This window comes from Prinia subflava, chromosome 2 (assembly GCF_021018805.1).
Source record: "Prinia subflava isolate CZ2003 ecotype Zambia chromosome 2, Cam_Psub_1.2, whole genome shotgun sequence".
Lineage (NCBI taxonomy): Eukaryota > Metazoa > Chordata > Aves > Passeriformes > Cisticolidae > Prinia > Prinia subflava.
In genome coordinates, this window is record NC_086248.1 from 105,625,603 (window position 1) to 105,645,263 (window position 19,661).

At 44.3% G+C, this 19,661-nt stretch overlaps 2 protein-coding genes across 2 annotated transcripts in view; both read left to right on the forward strand.

Moving 5' to 3' along the window:
- The window catches only part of LOC134547638 (protocadherin Fat 4-like), a 28,740-nt gene extending 20,706 nt beyond the window's left edge, over positions 1-8,034 (forward strand). Inside the window, exons 25-36 of the mRNA XM_063391785.1 lie at positions 18-161; positions 1,285-1,529; positions 2,000-2,109; positions 2,832-2,966; positions 3,121-3,257; positions 3,429-3,626; positions 3,953-4,047; positions 5,128-5,283; positions 5,794-5,991; positions 6,506-6,628; positions 7,017-7,227; positions 7,685-8,034. Coding sequence (XP_063247855.1) covers positions 18-161; positions 1,285-1,529; positions 2,000-2,109; positions 2,832-2,966; positions 3,121-3,257; positions 3,429-3,626; positions 3,953-4,047; positions 5,128-5,283; positions 5,794-5,991; positions 6,506-6,628; positions 7,017-7,227; positions 7,685-7,867 — 1,935 coding nt within the window. The 3' untranslated portion in view covers positions 7,868-8,034. The remainder of the gene's footprint in view (positions 1-17; positions 162-1,284; positions 1,530-1,999; positions 2,110-2,831; positions 2,967-3,120; positions 3,258-3,428; positions 3,627-3,952; positions 4,048-5,127; positions 5,284-5,793; positions 5,992-6,505; positions 6,629-7,016; positions 7,228-7,684) is intronic.
- A 451-nt stretch (positions 8,035-8,485) lies between these two features.
- On the forward strand, positions 8,486-17,051 carry LOC134547466 (activator of 90 kDa heat shock protein ATPase homolog 2-like). Its single transcript, XM_063391456.1, has 9 exons — positions 8,486-8,645; positions 8,735-8,925; positions 12,505-12,590; positions 13,194-13,308; positions 14,412-14,500; positions 14,705-14,827; positions 15,591-15,692; positions 16,490-16,541; positions 16,758-17,051. The coding sequence occupies exons 1-9, from the start codon at positions 8,566-8,568 to the stop codon at positions 16,931-16,933; spliced, it is 1,014 nt and encodes a 337-aa protein (XP_063247526.1). The 5' UTR covers positions 8,486-8,565; the 3' UTR covers positions 16,934-17,051.
- The last annotated feature ends 2,610 nt before the right edge of the window (positions 17,052-19,661 follow it).

The following is a 19,661-nucleotide window of genomic DNA, read 5'->3' on the forward strand; positions in this document are numbered from 1 at the left end:
ACGATTTTGTTTTCTAGGCAGCCACCCATGTCAGAGTTGCAGTGATTGATGTGAATGATAATGCCCCAGTGTTTGCCCAGAGCTCCTATTCCACTTCCATAAACATGGTGAATCCCGTGGGCACTCCTGTCCTCACCGTGAGCGCCGCCGACTGCGACCAGGTGATTCCTCCTGTTACCCTGACACTGCTCTGGGCTGCAGCACAAACACATCCTGCCCCATCCTCCTGGCACGCTGCACCAAACACAGCAGAAAGTACATCCTGCTTAACTACCAACTCTGGGAAATGAAAATTAGGAGTTTGGCTGGCCTTGACACTGATGTACTCCCTGGCTCTGGGCATCTTTCCTCAGCTGTATTTACTTTAATTTTTCCTATTGCTACCCAGAGCTGCAGGAACCAGCCCTTCAGAAGTATACAAGGACTGAAGCAATTTAGTGTCTCTGAAGTTATTTGAACTGTTGAGGTAGAAGAATCTGTAAAAACCAAACATCATATAGCTGATTTGAGCAAGGAAATGTATGCTTGCCAAACCCCTCTGAAGTGTGGCACCCCAGCTGATTCTCTCTGTCCCCATTTTTAGGTGTAATTTTGTTTGATATATCTGTACTACACCCATCAAATAGTATCCAGGCACTGGCAGTAACATCCAGTAGTCAACCACATCACCATGACAACGTCACTAGTAATTATATCATTTGCAAGATGAAACATCTCCAAGTGACAACAAAATAGGTGTAGCAGGTGCCTTCCTATTTCTTCATGCATAATTTTGGTTGGAATAGCTGCAGCTGTGATACATTGCTGCAAATCATCTAACAGCCCTTTTTTAATCAGCCTTTTCAATTATTCTGTATAAAAAAGTGAAATTGCCTTTGAAAATTGCTGCACTGTAGGAGATCTGCATTGAGACCCCAATGAAGCTCCTCCTTCAGCTGTGCAGAGTGGCACTTGTCCTCCCCGTGCCACCCTCACTACTCTGACTGTCCCCCTCTAAAGATCTAACTTATTTTCATTAGAGACTTTTTTACTGTGTAAATGACCAATGTATTGGGTACTTTCTTCTGCTTTGTGTTTTGCTTTTTGTTTTGTTTTGTTGTTGTTGTTTTGTTTTGTTTTAATTTGTATGCGTCATACCATGGCTTTCATTCTTCAAAAAATCACTATTTTCAAAATAATTTCACTAGAGACATTTAGATGTTTTTTGACTCTTTTGTTTCAGTGTTTATCCTGTCCTTCTAAACATACTCCCAGTTCCATAAAATTCTGTTCCTTTGATGGCAGGGGCAAAACGGCCTAATTGAGTATTCCATCCTCCCGGATCGCACTGTGAGCCCGTTCTTCCTGATAGAGGATTTGAGCGAGGGGAAGATAATTACAACTGGAAACCTGTCTAGACCTGGAGAGATGCATTTAACAGTGATGGCAAAGGACAAAGGTTCTCCTCCTTTAAATGGCACTGCTGTGGTAACTCTGAGTGTGTTTGACAACCGTCCATTCGTTCCTCGCTTCAACACAAGTGAGATCAGGTGAGGCTTTCATGTTGAGTTAAATAACTGGGATGTCTTCACCAGGTAGTGCAAAGCACAGCAAACCTGCAGGTCATTTTCGTATTTTTCCATGCAGAAGAAAGGAAAAAAGTTTGGGTGTTTTTTTAAGCAAAACATAGGAAATTCTGCTACACTTGGGGTTCTGTGAATGTGAGTTGAGGCATTGCCTTTTGTTTCTCTACTTTGCAGCTTTTATAAGCCAGACTCTTTGTCCCTTTTCTCTTGCACACTATAAAACATTTTTCCTTAGGTTTTACTCAAAGATAACCCAAAATCTGGCTGGAAAACCAGGGTTTGTACTGCACTCTGAAAGTCTGGCAAACAACTGGGGGAGGGGTCAAGATTTTCCACAGAGAATTCTCCTTTAAAGAGTTAAAATTCAAAGCCTGCCTGGGCAACCACTGTTGGCAAAGCTAACATTATGATTTTTCATTCATTTCCTGCATTAGCATTTCTGTTTCGGAAAACACTGGAGTGGATTATTTAATTTATGATTTTGCTGTGGTTGAAGCTTCAGGAAAACCAATTGATTACGCTGTTGTATCTGGCAATGAAAGAGGTGAGTACTGTCCCCCTGATGAGTTCAAATAGCCAGGGGAACATCCTAACCTGTCTTTTGCATGGCAGCTGCTGCTGTGCATAAATGAGGACATGGAGAGCATGGATAAAACTTTTTTAAAAGAAAGGAGTACACAGAGATTTTTTTTCAGGGCTTTTCAGCAATAACTTTGCTCATCTTTGGCTTTAGAAAGGATGGTAACTTGCTAAGAAATGACTTCTTTTAATCTTAAACTAAGATAATTTAGAGACCAAGGGAGCCAAAATAGAAAGTATTGTTAACAAGCAGCTTCCTCCCTGCCAATCACTTTTAGTCCATCATTTCCTTGCATTTATGTTAAGGCATCTGCCCTCTTGCAGCTTTGCACAGGCCCCATTCAGCCCACAACAAAGGAAGTACATAGAAACAGAGAGAAAACCTGGAAATTCATAAAAAATGGAGCTGTGCAAGAAGGAGCTGCAATTCTCCTTATTTGTGAAATCATGTGAAATTCTTTTTCACATTTACTGTTCTTTTACATGTTTAAGAGCTGTTTGGTGTGGGGTAGGAACCCAGCTGTGATGATGCCTTTGCTGCTTGGCCAGTGGAAGTGCTGAATTTCACACTGTTCAGAGCAGAGGAGCCATGGAAACATCCCAAGGGCCACTAAGACACAAGAGGTAGGAGGGGGGTACAAGGGAAATGGCAGCTGTCACAGCAAAAGGGCATGTTTGTCCTTCCAGGTCACTTTAGACTGGATCCTGAAAGCGGTGAGCTGAGAACAGCAGTTAATTTGGACTATGAGGAAGTTTCTCAGTATGTGATTTTAATTCAAGCAACCCAAAAGGTCTCCTCTGCTGCAGAAGTCCAGCATTCAGGTAACTTCTTGCCTTGAATGACATTTCAGGGGGGCAATGGACACATGTTTTGTATTTGCAATCCAAAAAGGAGTTATGGTTCTCTTAACTTGTAACATTTGATGTGAAAGGTGAAAAGCAGGTGGCCAAGGTGGTTCACTTGTGTTTTTTCCAGGCCTGTTTGCTGAGAACGTGGCCATGCTGACGATCTCTGTGCAGGATGTGAACGAAGAGCCCGTGTTTTCCAGCAATTCCTACTCTGCCCGCATTCCCAGCTCAGTGCCCTACAAATACTCTGTCATCACAGTCCAGGTAGAGTATTGCCTGTGCTCTTCACAAGGACAGAAATCCTGTCACAGAGCTGGGTTTCTTCCCCTGCTTTAAAGCAGCCTTAAATCTGCTCTCGAGAGCTGAGTTTACTGATTGAAGAGCAACGAGCAGCCCAACAGGCTGAGTGTCACAAATCACCTTTTTTAAACCCAGGCCACAGATCCAGACTCAGGAGCCAATGGACTTCTGCTGTACAGCTTAGTGAGAGGTCAAACCAACGAGTTCGACATCAATGAACACACGGGGCAGATTTTCACAGTTTCTGTGGCAGGAAAGGCTGGAACTTTCAATCTGGAAGTCCAAGCTGCAGACCAAGGCACAAGAAGACTCACAGCCCGGACAACAGTCAGCGTAAGGAAGATTTTTTTAATAGAAAATCTTGGTTTATTTCCATGTCAAAATTGTAAACAAGAAGGGCTAAGTTTGGTAACGGCAAAAAAAAAAAAAATTACTTAACGCTGTCAATAGGGTTGTCAGATGCATGAATTTACATACTAGAATAAAGAGGTTGCCATTTTCATTGACATATAAAAACATGTTGGCACAAAAACTGATTTTTGGAGGACTTTGACTTTATATCAGAGGGGTTTTGTTATTGTTTACTGGGTCAAGGGGTTTTGGTCAATCTATGAGAGATACAAATGCTTTAGAAAATCTTCTCTGTGATTCTTTATTAGGTAACTGTTGATTCCAGTTCCAGGAGCAACATTGTGATGCTGGTGCTTAATCAGAAGATCAATGTTGTGGAAAGAAACAGTGCTGAAGTACAAAGGTATTTTCGAAACTGTGAAGTTTATTCTGGTATAATATCTAATGACAAATTCTGAGTCCCTTTGGGAACAGGGGTCTGACAGCCTACAGGGAGCTGATACAGCCAGTGCCCAAGAAAAACCAGGCCTTCAATTTGACATAGCTCAGAGTAATTTGAGCAAATTCACAGGAATCCAACAATTTTTGCCTTTTAAGTTTTTAGCCTGAAGGTGACAAATTTCAAAGAGGTCATCAGACTAGACAATTTCAAGTGATCTTGTCCCACCTCACTGTTTGTGTCATTTTTAACAGCCTAGGATAAAAGCTTTCAGGGACAGCAGGATAAAAATGTGGAGACACAGGGCAGACACTCCAAACCAAACCCACCATTACTGCAGGTGAAAACCCCACCTCCCAGCACACCTCTGGCACAGCAGCAGAGCCTCTCCAGGACATCCCAGCCCTGCAGGAACACGGGATTAGCCAGGGATGTGTGACGGCCACCCTACAATTAAAACCATAACTGGGCCATTTTGGCACGTTAGCAAGGATGGAAGATCTTTTGTTTGGCTACACATAAAACATATATTTACACTGAAAAGATGGAGTCCTGTGCTTATGAAGGGAAAATCACTCTGAAAGTGGGGAAAATGTGTTTGTGATGTTGATGCCATTATGGACCCATTCTTGTTGGTAAAAATTAAATGGAAAACTTTCTTGGAAGCAGCTGGTGCTGACTGCTACCAGAATGATGGATTAACTGGGCCACTGGTCCAATCCAGCACAAAATCTCTGGAAAAAGAGGAGAAAACAATGAGGATTATGAGACTAAATTTCCCTCCTCCCCACCTTTACTGTTTATAGATATTTTTTTCCTCTGCTACTCAATCACTCGACAATTTTGGACAAATAGTTTAATTCCTTTGCTGATGGTAATCTTGCATTTTTACATGCTTCAATTAAAATACCTGCCAAGGTATTTTTATTAGTATCAATTAATATCTGCCAAGTGTTGTATTAAATACTACTTCATTTAATTTCCAGGGTAAAAAAATCTGTCATTGCCCAGTTAATTAAAAATGTTTTCTTCATACGATGTCAGGGTCCTGGAAGATAAACTCAGATGGAATGTGTATGTGGTTGATATTTATTCCAAGGAGTTTGAGGGAAAAGCAAGGAGCAGCACTGATGAAACCCAAGTATGCATCATTGCTTTTGATGAGGCCCACCAGGAAGTACCTGCAGAAGATGTGAGAAGGTCTGTACGGCACAGTCTGACTTCTGGGGGTCAGAGCTGATGCAGATGGGATTTCTTAGAATTCAGAAAGCTGACTCACTATTTACTGAAAGCTAAGTTTGCCAAAAACATGAGTAAGGCTGTTTCATTGTGCTAAATAGATTTAAAAGTCAGTTTAAGAAAAAAAAAAAAGCTGAAGGAGAAAGAATATAATTAAAATATATATTAACTTCAGAGTGGCAGAATGTTGATTAAAAATCACACTTTAGGTGTATTTTACATTTCTTTGGTAACCTGTCAGTGATGTGGCTCTAGTTCAACTGTCCAAGCTCTGCAGCATTTTAGTTTTAGGTCACAAGCACCAGGGCTGGTTTCTGGAAAACAGAGCTTTTCCTGAATGAAAGACATGACAAGTCTGACTCCTCGGAAATGGTCCTGGCAGACCAGGGAGGGACATTCTGTATTTCTTCACTACTCCTGCAGCCAGTGAAGGTCAGGTAAATCACACACATTTTGCCCTTGTGTCCTCAGAAAGCTGAGGGAGCAGAAGGCTGACATTGAGCTGGGGCTGGAGCAGGTGTTCTCAGCACCTGTCAGCGCTGCCATCGCGGAGGCTCCCGCTGCCCCGGCGTCCCCGGCGCTCGTGGCCGCCGTCGTGCTCGGGGTGCTGCTGGCCGGCACCTCCGTCGCCTTCCTGGTCTATGTCCTGCTGGACCGGAAAAGGAAAAGGTACAGAGGCTTTGCCTCATCCACGTCATTCAGATTTACAGCTGAGGGGTGAATTAAGCGTCAATTCGAAAAATGCCTGTCTGATCAATTACTGGCATTTGCAGGGAGCATTGCCCGAGATCTGTTATGTTGGGTGCACCACACACAACTGGAAGTTGTTTCTTCTTGTGTTTGTCACACAGCAAAAGTGGAAATAAATACTTCTGAAACAGAGAAATGTGGGCAGCAGAAATTTTAACTGTGATGGGGGCACATGAGTTTCTTCCCACCCCATAAATGATTTTTGCTGTGTAACTTCAGTGGCAGCAGGGCCACATGATACAGGAAAACAAATTCCAGAAGAGATGAAAACATTTACACTGCTACCATTATGGAAAAATAGGAAATACTCCAAACTAATCCCCAGAACAACACTGAAAAGAAATGTGTATTAAACTTATTACACAAATAATTCATCTTCTGCTTCTAAAACAACTGTAAAGCCAATCTTCAAAAAGATTTTTTTTTTTTCCAGAAAGTATGGGAAACAGGATTTGGTCAAGAAAGTTGAAATTATGGAGGGCTTTGATAACCCGTGGGCAGCTGACAAAAATGGAAGTCTGAAAAGCTTAGAGAAACCAGAGTACATGAATAATGGGTAAGTAGGCTGCTGCTATCACAAATTTAGAAAAAAATTGCATATAAAAACCGTGGTTCTGGTTTCTTCTGGTACCACAGGATTTCCCTTGGATCTCCCACTAGGCTAAAGGTCCATTTTTAAAGACCTTTAAGATGATAAATTAAGCATCTCTACGCTTGAGGGAAGTTAATACCTTTTAATCTTGTATCAAAGGCAAATTCCTTCTTACTCTTCAGCAAATTGTTAATCCTAATGCAGAAAAGACTCTTCAGGATACAAGAAGCTACTGAATTCCTCGGGGTAAAATCCCACTAATTTTGAGATCAGTGGTGTACACGCTGCTTTTGGCTGTAGAGAGGCTGAGATTTTTGTGTCAGCTCAAAGTGAATTCTCTGAACTCCCTTAGGAGAACTGAGATGATGTCATTTGACAACCTGGAAGGCACCAGAGGAGATGATGCTGAAAAAGATGAAATTCAGGGCCCTGAAAAAGACAATTACCTGGAGACAATGTTGCTGCATTACAAGGGTAAAAGTGAGCAAAATGGAGCATCTGAAAAAGCTGCTGAAAGTAGAAATGTGGAGGTCCAGCCCACTGTGGGATTCACAACAAAACAGGTAATGAGCTTTTTGATTGCAAAGCATGGAGTGAAAGGTATTTTATTGTTATTCATCAAACAGCTGAAGGAACTATCACAAAAGCAAATCTGATGGAACTAAAAAAAAAACTTGTGAAGTAATCCCTGGAAATGTTCAAGGCCAGGCTGGCCAGGGCTTGGAGCAACCTGGTCTAGTGCAAGGTGTCCCTGCCCATGGCAGGGGGGCTGGGGCTGGGCAATCTCTTACAGTCCCTTCCACCCCAAACCATTCTGTGATTCTATAAAAACATCTTAGAGGAGGGGCTGTTTGTCCTTGCCTACAAGGAGCAGGGCTTTCATCCAGAAGTGATGACTCTCTTCTGTCTTTATGGAATGTGAACAGTATAGGGCTCACAATTTTATGATCTCTGTTTATAATTTCTGCACACTTGACCATTTGTAGCTTTCTGCCTCACCTACATTACGCTTTTTTGCAGGATTCCTTTCCAACAGACACAAACCAGAAGCCAGCTGTTTCCTCAACACCTCATCCCACATTGCCTGCCCCTGAGAAAGAACTGAAAGGAGTTAAATTTTCAGAGGTGGCAGTGATTTTGGACGCAGAGCCTAGAGATGATGACTCTGAAGGCAATGAGTCTGGTGATGATGGATCTCTCTGATAAGAACACTCAGTGAAGAAAATTTTTAGAAAAACCACAATGAGACTCATTAGAACAGCTCAGAATTAAATGAGCAATAAGAATATGGGAATGTAATCCAGGTTTTAATTCTGCTGCTGTTGCAAGGATGTATAAGGAGGAGGAGAAGCAATATGCGGGAAGGGCTGCAGTGCGGAGTTCTTCCCCAGCAGCAGCGCTGTCTCACAGTGTATTTAATTTCTTCTGGCACGTGTCAAATGGGCAAGACAATAAACCCGATTCCAGAGGCGTTGCCTTGTCATTGCTTCAGATGGAGTAATTTTGGGACATCAATTCTTCTGTTCTTCTGCGCAGACGTGTCCGCCGCAGTGTTTGAAAACACTGAGAGTCTGTGCTTCTAATTTTCCTGTTTTCCTTTTTTTTTTCTCTCCTCTCTCCTCTTTTCCAGTGAGGCGCTGCCCTCCCCCCGGAGCAGTCCCGAAGGAGCGGCTTTCCCCGGGCACAGCAGCGGAGCAGCGGCCGGCGAGAGCCAGAGCAGTGCGGAGGCTCCGGGCGCCGCCGCCCCCGCTCCCTCCGCCCTCCGCGCCGGGAGGAAGGGCAGGGCAGGGCCTCGCCTTCCTCCTCCTCCTCCGGCGGGGCGGGGAAGTTTCTGGCACCTTCTGGCGGTGCCGGCGGAAGCGGCCGGGAGGGAGGCGCCTCCGCGGGGCCGGGGCAGCGCCATGGCCAAGTGGGGCCAGGGGGACCCGCGCTGGATCGTGGAGGAGCGGGCGGACGCCACCAACGTGAACAACTGGCACTGGTGAGCGCCACTGCGGCGGGAGCGGGGCGCGGGACGGGCTGGGGGAGTGGGATGGGCGGCCGGCGCTGACCCCGCCGCTCCCGGGGCAGGACGGAGCGGGACGCGACCAGCTGGTCCAAGAGGAAGCTGAAGGAGGTGCTGGAGGGGCTGGTGGTGGAGGGCGAGGCCGGGCGCTGCGAGATCGGCGACCTCAAACACGTGGAGGGCGAAGCGTCCTGCAACAGCCGCAAAGGGAAACTCATCTTCTTCTACGAGTGGAACCTGCGCCTCAGCTGGAAAGGTACGGGGGAGAGGGGGATGCGAGGGGAGGTGGCCTTGGCACGGGCACTGTGGGCTCTGTGCTGGTCCTGCTGTGATGGGAGCCGTCCCTCTGCAGAGGAACCTGTCCCCTCCGGGCTGGGAAAGCGGGAGTGCTTCGGTGAGCTGCAGTGACTCAGAGTCGTGGGGAGATTGCGAGAGCCATGTGGGCCTGGACTGGATAAATGCGTATTCTTAAATAACCTTGAAACCCGAGCTTGGCTCTTTACCCTTCACTCGGGCTTTTCCCACCTCATATTCCTTAGCCCTGCGTTCCTGGTGTGTCAGCTCGGGGTTTTTCACTTTGCTTTGCATTGTGGTGATACTGACAGCAGAGTGCGGGGCTGGTTTACTTCCACTGTTCCCCAATTACAGCTGTGTGCTCCGCGCCTGTGGAGAGCAGGAAAACCTAGGAGACGTCACATTACAGCTGTTTCCAAAAACTAACTGTAGTTTACATTGCGGATTACGAATGACATGAGGATAAAACTCTTTAATCGGAAATAGAAATAACTCTTGATTATTTGGGATACTGGGGGCTGTGCCCGTGCATTTTTTTGTTTTGCCATACCCGTTTGTAATCCCAGCTCTTGGAGTTGCCCTCCACTGTGCTTGTCCCATGCCAAGCTTTGTTTGCAGCGTGGCTTTGGTGATACTAAGGAATTCTTTCCATTTATTATGTGCCTGAAACTTGACAGCAAATTGTGGCCTGTGTCTTGCACTGGAGTAAGAGGAGGAGCAGCTGATGGAATGAGCAGGCACAGGAGATTGTCCTGGGTATTGTTGTGCCCAGTGACAGGCTGTGCTTCCCCAAATACTGTTCTTATTTGTTAGCCCCTGGGTGGGGAGATTTGTCTGACTGGAATACAGCTGAGACCAGAACAGATCTGGAATTGAAGTCTGCACCCACAAGAAGAGGGGACTTCAAACGAAGTACTGTTGTTTGTTTTAGAGAGTTTTATATGGTCTAGGTGTGTTACAAACTAAGATCATACTTAGAGCCGTGGTGTAAATGTTAGCGGAGAGCAAGGCAAATTTTATACTCTTGTGCAGTTTAAATCAGTGTAGATAAAATGATTGTAATCAGCTTTTTGACTTCTTTAAGTTCAGCTAAAATCACCTTAAGCTTTAAACAGAGGTTAGTTTGGCTTTGTGTGGTTTATTTCAGAGCATAAAGTTAGAAGCAGGCAGCATTTTGTTTGTATTTCTAAGGAAGTTCTGTCTAAACTGTTTCTCTACAAGGTGTTTATGCTGGTCACTGGTTAGAGACAGCTCTAACTTGTCCTGGCTGCTTTGCTATGCTGAGTGAATCATGGCTTTGAGACCTTAACTTTAAATGAGTTTTAAATTTCCTACTACACAGGAAATTCGGAAAAAAAAACCCCAGAGGCTGATGATTCCTTTTTTTTTTGTGATAGCCATCATGTTGTGTGTTTTGAGAGCTCTAAATTAGAAGTGAGAGTTCAGATTGAACTAAAAAACTATAATTAGTTCTACAAGTCTTCAAGGATAACTAGGACTTCAAGCTACAATTAAAATGTGAGTATGTAAGAACAAATGATAAAAATCCTGAGATTTGCAGCCGGTTTGGAAAGTCCAGTGTTGAAAAAACATTGTGCTTAGCAATTTAGATAAGAGAGAAAGGGGAAAGTGAGGAACTGAGTGTACTTAATGGCACTAAAATTGAGCAAAATGGCTGTTCTATCACTTTTTAGAGGATGTAATGAGGATTTTAATGGATCATTCCACACTGTGGTGGAGGCTTTGTGAAAACATGTTTGTCCTTTTAAAGCAGGTATTTCAACAGGGTGGTATAGCTGGGTCTTCATGAGATGTGTGCTTCACACTGGACTGGCAGGAAACCAGAAAATAATTTATTCTCAGGTCTGTTATTGAATTCCAGTGCAATTCCAACACATAATTTAGTGATTGATAAAAAGGTAGTAAAGCTTTGTTAATATTAGTGGTAGTGAAAAGGCAGAGCTGCACTGACACACTGCCTGTGTCATGTTGATCCACCAGCTCTGTTTGTTCACTGCTTGGACTTTGCTGCCCAGCACAGACACTGTCACTGTGAAACTTTATTTTAGGGGCTCTGCAAATTGCAAATAGGATTTTAGCTGAATGAAGTCAGGTTTGTGTTTTGCTCCCCAAAACTCCTTCCTGCATGCCTGCACTTCCCTTCTGGGGAAAGCAGCCAAAAATAAGATAGGTTTTATTGTCTATAAAGACCATGTTGTGTGGTTTTTCTGTACTCATCCTGGTGCTGGAAGGGAGCAGGAAAGGGCACACTGAGGTGGCTTTGTGGGCCCAGGAGTGTTTCAAGGATGGCATGAACCACTTCCCACAGCTTTATTGAGTGACCCGTTCTCCTGGGAGACTGCAGGGTCGAGTTCTGCTGTCCCTGTGTGGCTGTGGCTGTGTGGTTGTGGATTAACAGACTGTGCCTGTTGTGCAATCCCTCACTGCCTCAGACCCGAGTGGGGAGGGATCTTTGCACTTGTGTTTGCACCAACCCTTGGCTCTTCTCGTGCCAGGAAACACCGGGGCTTTTGCTGGAGTCCCTCACTGGGATCTCCACCAGTTGGGTTCTGTTGGTGCCCTGCAATCGCATGGGGATTAGGGAAGTAATTAAAATAATGAGAGTGATGGTCAGGAACAGTGGGATCCAGATGGCTCCTGTGAAAGTGAGAATCCCCAGAAATTGTGCATCTGCCTTCCTGATAATTCCCCTTGTGCAGTCGTGCTGAGCCCTGGGCTGTTGGAATTTGAGAGTTTGCTGATGAAGCATCTTATTGGATTTTTAGTGTTCCGACACTGAGCTGACAGACCTGCCTGTTTCTGTTGTTGCTTTCTGAAGAGATTTTATCTGATCTAATTAGTGAGTTAAATAACGCTTTTGCAAGGCAAAAGGGAAGAGTCTTGAGTGTAATCTTTACAGGGTAGATCTGAGGCAGGACAGCACGGGGGCAGCTCCGTGGGGTGGGCCTTGGCCTCGAGGGATCAGAAGTGGAGCGTAGTTCCTGTCCTTGCTGAGTCTTTGTGCTGTGATTGTAAAGTGGTTAAAAGTACTCTCAAGTGCTCCAAACGTGCTTGTGAATTTCGTGGTTTGTAAAGTGTCAGTTGTGTACCTCCTCCTTACACACACGTGTGTTTCCTGGTAACATACCCGTGTGCCGGGAGCTTTCACACAGTTAAAGAGGGCATGGGCGGCACTCCAGGGAGCTTCTGAATCCAGAGCAATCCCATTCGGGGAGAAGGAGGTGATTTTCCCCTGCCCACCCTCAGATGCACATTGAGTGTTGGGGACAGGCTGTAAAGGGTGTCAGAGCAGGGGAGAGCAGTGCAGGGAGCAGGTGGCTCCTGTCCACCCCTTGGTGCACCTGCATAGGGAACACAGCTCCCAGGAGAGGCTCAGGTTGCTGTTCAGTTGCTTTAAATCAGCCTCGAGGCAACTCCCTTCAGGTGACACCTTTGTACAACTGAGTTCCAGGTGTAAAACTCCTGCTGTGGGGGGAATAGTTTTTAATGATGCATTTAATGATTCGTTATGTTAATACAGGTACAGTGAAAGAGTCTGGTGAGAAACATAAGGGATCTGTTGAAATTCCTAACCTGTCAGAAGAGAATGAGGTAGATGATACAGAGGTAGGTGTGCAACACTGGTATGGCTGTACAGGTCCACAGTTCTTAAATAAACTTAATCAACATCTAGGCATCATGTTTTGATTTATCCTGTTGCTAAGTGGGCTAATTACACGTGGATAGTTTATTTCATGCTTTTGTTTATTATACTTGGAATAATGCCTTATTCTGTTCTCAGATTTACCAATGAGGAATGTGCAGTTTGCTTTGCTAATAATTATTGATTGTGATGATATTTAAACTACAAATTTGAGAAGAACTGCTTGTAGTCTTAAAAAAACCCCAAACCAACACAGCGAACCACCCCCAGCCCTAAGACCTTAAGGATTCTCCGTGTTGATTGGACCGTGGTTGATAACTGGGCTTCCACAGAGCCTTCAGCCTCTGCTGAAAAACAGCTCTTGATGAACTCGACTGAGTGGAGATCTTACTTGTGTCTTAAGAGGACTTACTCTTAGCAAAGGTTGGCTACCCCAAGATCATGAATTAGACATTGCAGCTGTCCTCTGAGCATAGCAAACAAAGCCCAGATGCTTTCCTTTGTTGCCAGGGCCCAAAAGGCTCATGACTGGGGTCTCTGAGACGCTGTCATTTTTCTGTTTCTAGATCAATGTTAGCAAGAAGAAAGGGGAAGGTGATGCTCTGAAGGACCTCATGAGAACTGAAGGAACCACCAAAGTCAGAGAGGCCCTGAGGGACTACCTGAAAGCACTTAAAACAGGTAAATGAAACCGGGTGAACTAATCAGCACCTTGGGGGGGTGCCTGTGCCCTGAACAGCTTGGTCAGAAAGTGACAAATCCCCGGGTTAGTACTGGTTTTATTTCTAATTGTCACTAGCTGAGATGACTTATGTTAGTCCTGACACTCAGGATCTTTTTTGCTCTCAAAAGTCGCTGTGTCCAGAAGGTTCTGCAGTGACTGAGGCTGTGCTGGGTCACACAGGCTCAGCTTGGCCCTACGAGGACTGGCCAATATTAGGATTTTTTTGTTCCCTAATTTTAGAAGCTGCCTTCCTTGCCTGAACTGCTGCCTTATTTTTGTGTCCCTTTGTTTTAGTTATTAATTAAATCAGTTATTTTCTAGAATTTCTGAACTGCTGCCCTTATTTCTGTTCTTTAATCTACAAATACATTCTCTGCTGATCTTTAAGTTTGCCGTTATCATTTGAGATTCTAAGGTTTTATTAGCCTAAACTTACGAAATCTACAAATTATCACTTGTTCTTCTAAACCAAAGGTGAACCAAGTTTAAATTTTCCTTTCTATTTTTTGAACTGTGGTATTTTTGTGAATTACAGCTGTTTCCAAGAACCAGGAAAGTATGTTAAAAAAATTGATACGTTTACAGCTTACAGTCAAATTGTTATCAGGTGCAGTTTGGATTGTGAACTGCTTTGTTAAATTATTACCTTTTTTTTTTGTCAAATGCTGTGTAATATTCCTAAGTGGGATCCAGCAATTTTGGCTGAAGAAACTTGAAAGTCAGAGGGGAGCAGCCTCTGACAGGGATGGTTCCCATTCTGCATTGAATTTCATCCCAGTATTGTTTCTCTTTGATCTGAACATCTGCTGTGCTGCCAGAAGTCTGTGCAGATGTGAGTGATTTGGGGTCAGGTAACTTGGAGAAGCCTTTTTCAGGGGAATTGCTGTTAAGCCTGTTCCTGATGGAGGCATAAGGGTAATCTGGGGAAACCGGATTGAGTTTTATGCCCTGCACAGTTTTACCCGTTCTCCAGGGTTTTGGTGATCTTCATTGAGTGTCTGAATGTCGGGGGGGTTGAACAGCTCAGTTTCGCACTGAAAAGTCCTTTTCTGCCTTACAGAGTTCACCTTGGGAATGATTCTGCCAACAAAAGCTCCTGCTGGTCAGGAACCAGCCACGGAGCGAAAACCAAGTGGGAGCACTGTGCAGGTATGTTGGCTTCAGGTTTTTCCACAGAATTGAGTGACTCCTGATTAGTAGTGCTGCTGAGTAAATACAGAAATACAGTGTGTACTGTCATGTAGTCATGCACTGTGTTTGACAATGTGCAGGTGGCAACACTCCCGCCCTGCCAGCACTTTTTAAGGGTAGAGATCTTGCACTGATTCCCGTGAATTTTTTTTTGCTTTGCAGGACTCTGTTACACCGCAGTCTCTGGATATGGTTGGAGTAAAAATTCCAACGGTGAGGATACATATGAGGGAAGTCTTTAACTCTCCAGCTGATGAACTTTACAGCATCTTCACAAAGAAGGAAGTAAGTGCTACTTTGAGAGGCATTTGAACTGTCTGTGGATGTTGATGCTGCTGAAGAGTTGTGTAAGCAATAAACACGTCACAGTGTCAAGTACAAATTCCATGTGGTGGAATTTTGTTAGGCTGCCTCAGACCTTCTTTTGCCAGTTGTTCCCTTAACAAACTGAAGCTTCATTGTGGTGTGGGTGCAGCCTCCTTGTGCTGTCCTTAGCAAAAGCTTTGCTCTTCCATGTAGGTGTTGTTGAGGAGCCTGAAGGGCTCAGTAATGGCACTGCTGTTACCCACAGCTTAATTAGATTAATTACTGGAGGTGATGATACTGTTGCTTATAGGGTATGAAACACAATCATTAATTTTGGGATTGTGTCCTTCAAACGAGTCTGGGCTGGTACTGGGGAACTTCAAATTACAACCCCACGGCTACCTCTGGGAAACAGAAATGGCTCTTAGCAGCTCTTCTGCACCTTCCTGAAGCTGCTGCTCCATTTCCCTCATTTTCCAGTCTGGGAACTGTGTCCACAGCTGTGGATGTGCTGGGGGCAGAGCCTGTGTTGGGTTGTATTTACCAGTGCAAGTTTCTCAGCATTAATATTCTCACTGTGGCACCGCACTGGCCCGTGCCACCACCCCAGCAATGCTGTATAAAACCAAGAGCCTGAGGAGTGTTTAAAGACTCCCAGCTGTATCAGAGTTCAGTTAATTCCTGCAGCACCCCTCCCTTGTCTCCCAGCATGGTGCATTTTGTGTTTTTCTTTTTTTGTTAGTTGGTGCAGAAGTTCTCCAAGTGCCCAGCCGTGATTGAAGCAGAGAAAGGAGGCAAACTTCAGATGTTTGAGGGCTGTGTCAGCGGTGAATACACCGAACTGGTAAGAAGCTCCTACTCTACTATAAAAAGCGGGGGGAGGGTGGCTCCTTCTCCGAGCTAAAAAGCAGCATAGATTTGTGAATTTCAGCTCCTCTAGTGCATATTTCATTTCCTCTGTTTCAAAGCCAAGCTGTTGGTCTTTTGTTGCATGGTTTTTTGTCCCATCAAAAGAGCAGGGACCGACCACCTAAGGACCTGCACGGGGAGCAGAAAACCCAGCACAATCCTTTGTAACTGAGAGGAGGGAGAAAGCAGGTTTAGGGTTTATGTCCCAAATCCCTGTCCCTTTTTAACTGGGGAAATGATCTCTTTTTTATTCAGGGCAAGTGTTACCCTGTCCCAACTGAATGCTGGTGCAAATAGAAGGAAAAACCTGATAACTAGCGCTCAGCTGCATTTTTGAAATGTCCTAAAAACCATTTTCATCTGCAAGAGTGCCTTACTCGTGTACTGGGCCAGGCTGGGTTGTGTAACACAATCACTCGGTCACACTTGAAAATTTCAGTGGGGAAACCTGGGCTTGTCCTTGTTTCAAAGTCTGCATGAAAATCAGTGGTTTATGTGCAGTAACTAATGAGTCCTGGTGTTTTCCCACAGCAGAAACAGAACAGGGGAATACAGCACGCTGAAAGCTCCATGAAAACAGTTTATTTCAAAAACCAAACCCCCATCTTGCTCTTGTTTACATGCGTGTGTCAAGTATTCCATAAGATAATGCTCCTCTCCCTGTATTTCAGGGAGAAGTGTAATGGGAATTCTGTCAGCTGCTAACAAGGAGAACCTGCTTATCTTCCACAGGTGCCAAGCCAAAGAATTGTCCTGAAGTGGCGGTGTCGGAGCTGGCCTGACGGTGAGTTTTTCCAAGGATCTCTGGTGTTGGAGGGCTCCTTGGCAGAGAGAAGGCTGGCAGGGACCAGCCTTGGCTGGGCACTCCCTCAGTCCACGTCCTTCAGAGAGCTGTGAAAAGAGGCTGTGCTCAGACAGGCACAGCAGAGAGGGAATCAGCACCAACAAATGTCCCTCTTTAAAAAGCACTTCACTGAAGGGTCCTGTTTTCCTCCCTCAGAACATTATGCAACAGTGGCCTTGAAATTCCAGGACCTGGCGGCTCAGTCGGAACTGGAGCTGGAATGCAAAGGGGTTCCTGTTGCCCATGAAGAGAGTACAAGACAATGTTGGAAGAAGCAGTATTTTGAAGAAATACATATTTTACTGCAGCAATCAAAAGACGACATGGAATGATAACAGCACTGTAGTTTTGTTAGGGCATTACTTTTTATACTTTGTTAACATTTGGTTTTCTAAAAAAAAAAATAATTTATTTGTGGGAAAAATAAAGACCCACTTCTATGAGACTGTACATAGTTTAAGCACTATTTATGGGTTTTTAGGGAATGAGAGGCAAGTCAGACTGTATATAAACAGCTTTACTTGGGGATAGTGATCTCTGTTCTGCTTGCCTCCACCTTCAGAGCGATGATGATCCAGCTGCAGTGAGTCCTGCCCTCAGAGGTAGGTGAGCTACATCAATCAATAGGAAGCATTTCCAGTTCCTCAATACTCAGAGTATCAAGTGGCAGAATTAAATCCCTGTACGAGACGGAGTTCCCAGCAGAGGTGAGCTGAAAGGGATTACAAAACTGCTGATCCATTTCTAGAAGTGGGGGGTATCATTTATAGCCTCATGGAATACTTGCTAGATACTTTTAACTGCAGACTGTTTGCAGCTGCAGTTTTAGGGAAGAGAATTAATGCCATGTAATTATTAAGCCTGCATGCACTGTACTCCATTACTTGACCTCAGTGTGACATTTATTTAGGAAGAATCAAACAGTAGTAGTGCTTCTCTCTGCAGTTCTGTAAAACCTTCCACTGACGTGATTTACGGCCCTCTGCAATGCTGTACCTCAAAGAGAATGAAGAGAATTTTGACAGGAACAAATTGTAATTCCTAATTAAACCATCTTGAGGTGAGCAAGGATAACTTAGTTCTCAAATGCTTTATAAATAAAGTGTACAAATTAAGTATACAATCTGAAACAAATTGACCACAATAGGGCAGACTGCCTTTGGAAAACGTGCTTGGCTCAATAAAAATGTTACTTTACATCAAGCTGATTTTCTCCATAAACTGATACTGCCACACTAAATAAGCTTCTTAGAAGTTAAGTCCTATATATTTTATATTTAAAAAATGCTAACACATGGCAGCCTTACCACCCAAACAGCTTCCATCATCCCAAGGATACAGAGGTGCTGCTCCTTGCTAGAGGCCAGGTTCTCCTGAAGTTTGCAGTGAGTTATTAACAACCCCTCTGAACTGAGGTGAGGTCTGTGGCAGTAAAGAACGAAGTCCCCACGGTGACAAAGGAGGCACAGAGCAGTTCCTGGCTGTTGGCTGCTGCTGCTTTCAGTGTCTGTGTGCTAGGTGGGGAACAACCTCTTGAGCAATGGTGTATTTTAGCATCTGTTTCTGAATGCTCAAAATTTAGCAAGCTTTTTTTCCCCAAAAAATATTCAAGGAAGAACAGCCTGATGTTATGAACACAAAAACGATTTAGGGTAGTGGTTGCCAGAGGGAAATTAAGGTTTAAGACAATTCAGGCTTCAGCAGGTTTGTGGGTAGATGGTTGAAGAGATGTTAAAACAATTTAATCCTTGACAGTAGGCGGGTTCTGTGCAATTCCAAGTTTCTTCAAGCAGTGTGCAGCCCCAGTCCTCTGGGAATTGTGCCTCACCCATTTTCCCCTCATGATTGAAATCCCATGGTTTTCCTGTCTCCCTGCCCTCCCTGGAATGGAGCAAATGCCAGTCACTGGTGTTAAAAAAGACAGGGCTTACTTGTGCTTCCAGCGTTGCAGTCCCTGCTCCAGGTGTGGGGCTGCCAAAACCCCCAGAAAATGAGGAGGAGCAGCTCCATCCATACCCCTCTAAAACTGGTGCTAAAATTTCTCCTAGACTTCTCAGTTAAAAGTAAAAAATGTTAGATGATAATTATGAGAGAAAGGCAAAGATAAAAATAATACAATGGGAAAAACATGATTTGTAAGTTTATGGCCAAAATTCTTTACAGATCTCAGCACTTAAAGTGCCAGAGGGGAGGCTGACTGTGCATGGAGAGGATACTTAAAAACTTAATTTTGAAGGGCTTAAATGGAGGTAGACATTCCAGGAGGAAATAATAAATGAGAAGTGGGATAAAACCTGGAAGAAAATCAAAGCTTCAAGAGACTGAGGAAGCCAGTGGAAGATTAAAGGGTTTTCAGAAGTGGGATAAGGGAATATTTTTGAAGGCAGAAGAACACAAACCAGAAAACTGATTGAAGTGAGAGAAGGGGAATGGAATGGAAGAAGTAATGACTTACAGAGCACAGAAAGTGAGGGAGACAGAGGACAAACACCTGGAAACGGGCTCTGGAAAAGCAAGACACATTTGTGCAGGTATTGCTTCCTTCTGTTCAAAAAACTCCACTGCAAAAAAATTCTTTGTAAAAATTGCAAGAATCCACAAGGGGGAGATTAGGAGGTAAGGGAAGAGCAGTAACAGGAATCTTATTTCTGGTCATCCTGACATGATTAATGGTGCAGTGTTTGTGTATCCTTTGTGAAATCGTTATCAGGTACTGTTTATAATTTGTCTGCTTAAAAATGAGCTGAAAAACCACCCCAAAGGCCAGAATGCCACAACCCCGGTCTGATTCCATCCTGCAGGACCGGCTAAAGCCAGCAGTGGGCACCAGCTCAGACAACACCCCAACAATCGGCTGCACAGTGCTAATTAGTTGGATTAATTAAGAGAACAGCTTACCCAAAGGGTTACCACAGCTGCTGCAGCTCAGGCTTGATCCACAGACCAATGTTTTCCTTCACAGACAAATTCTGGTAGTAGAAGTTTTGACTAGGAGCTGTGATGATTTCTCTGGAGTTACAGTCTGGGGAATGCTAATCAGAAAAGATAATAAAATTATTC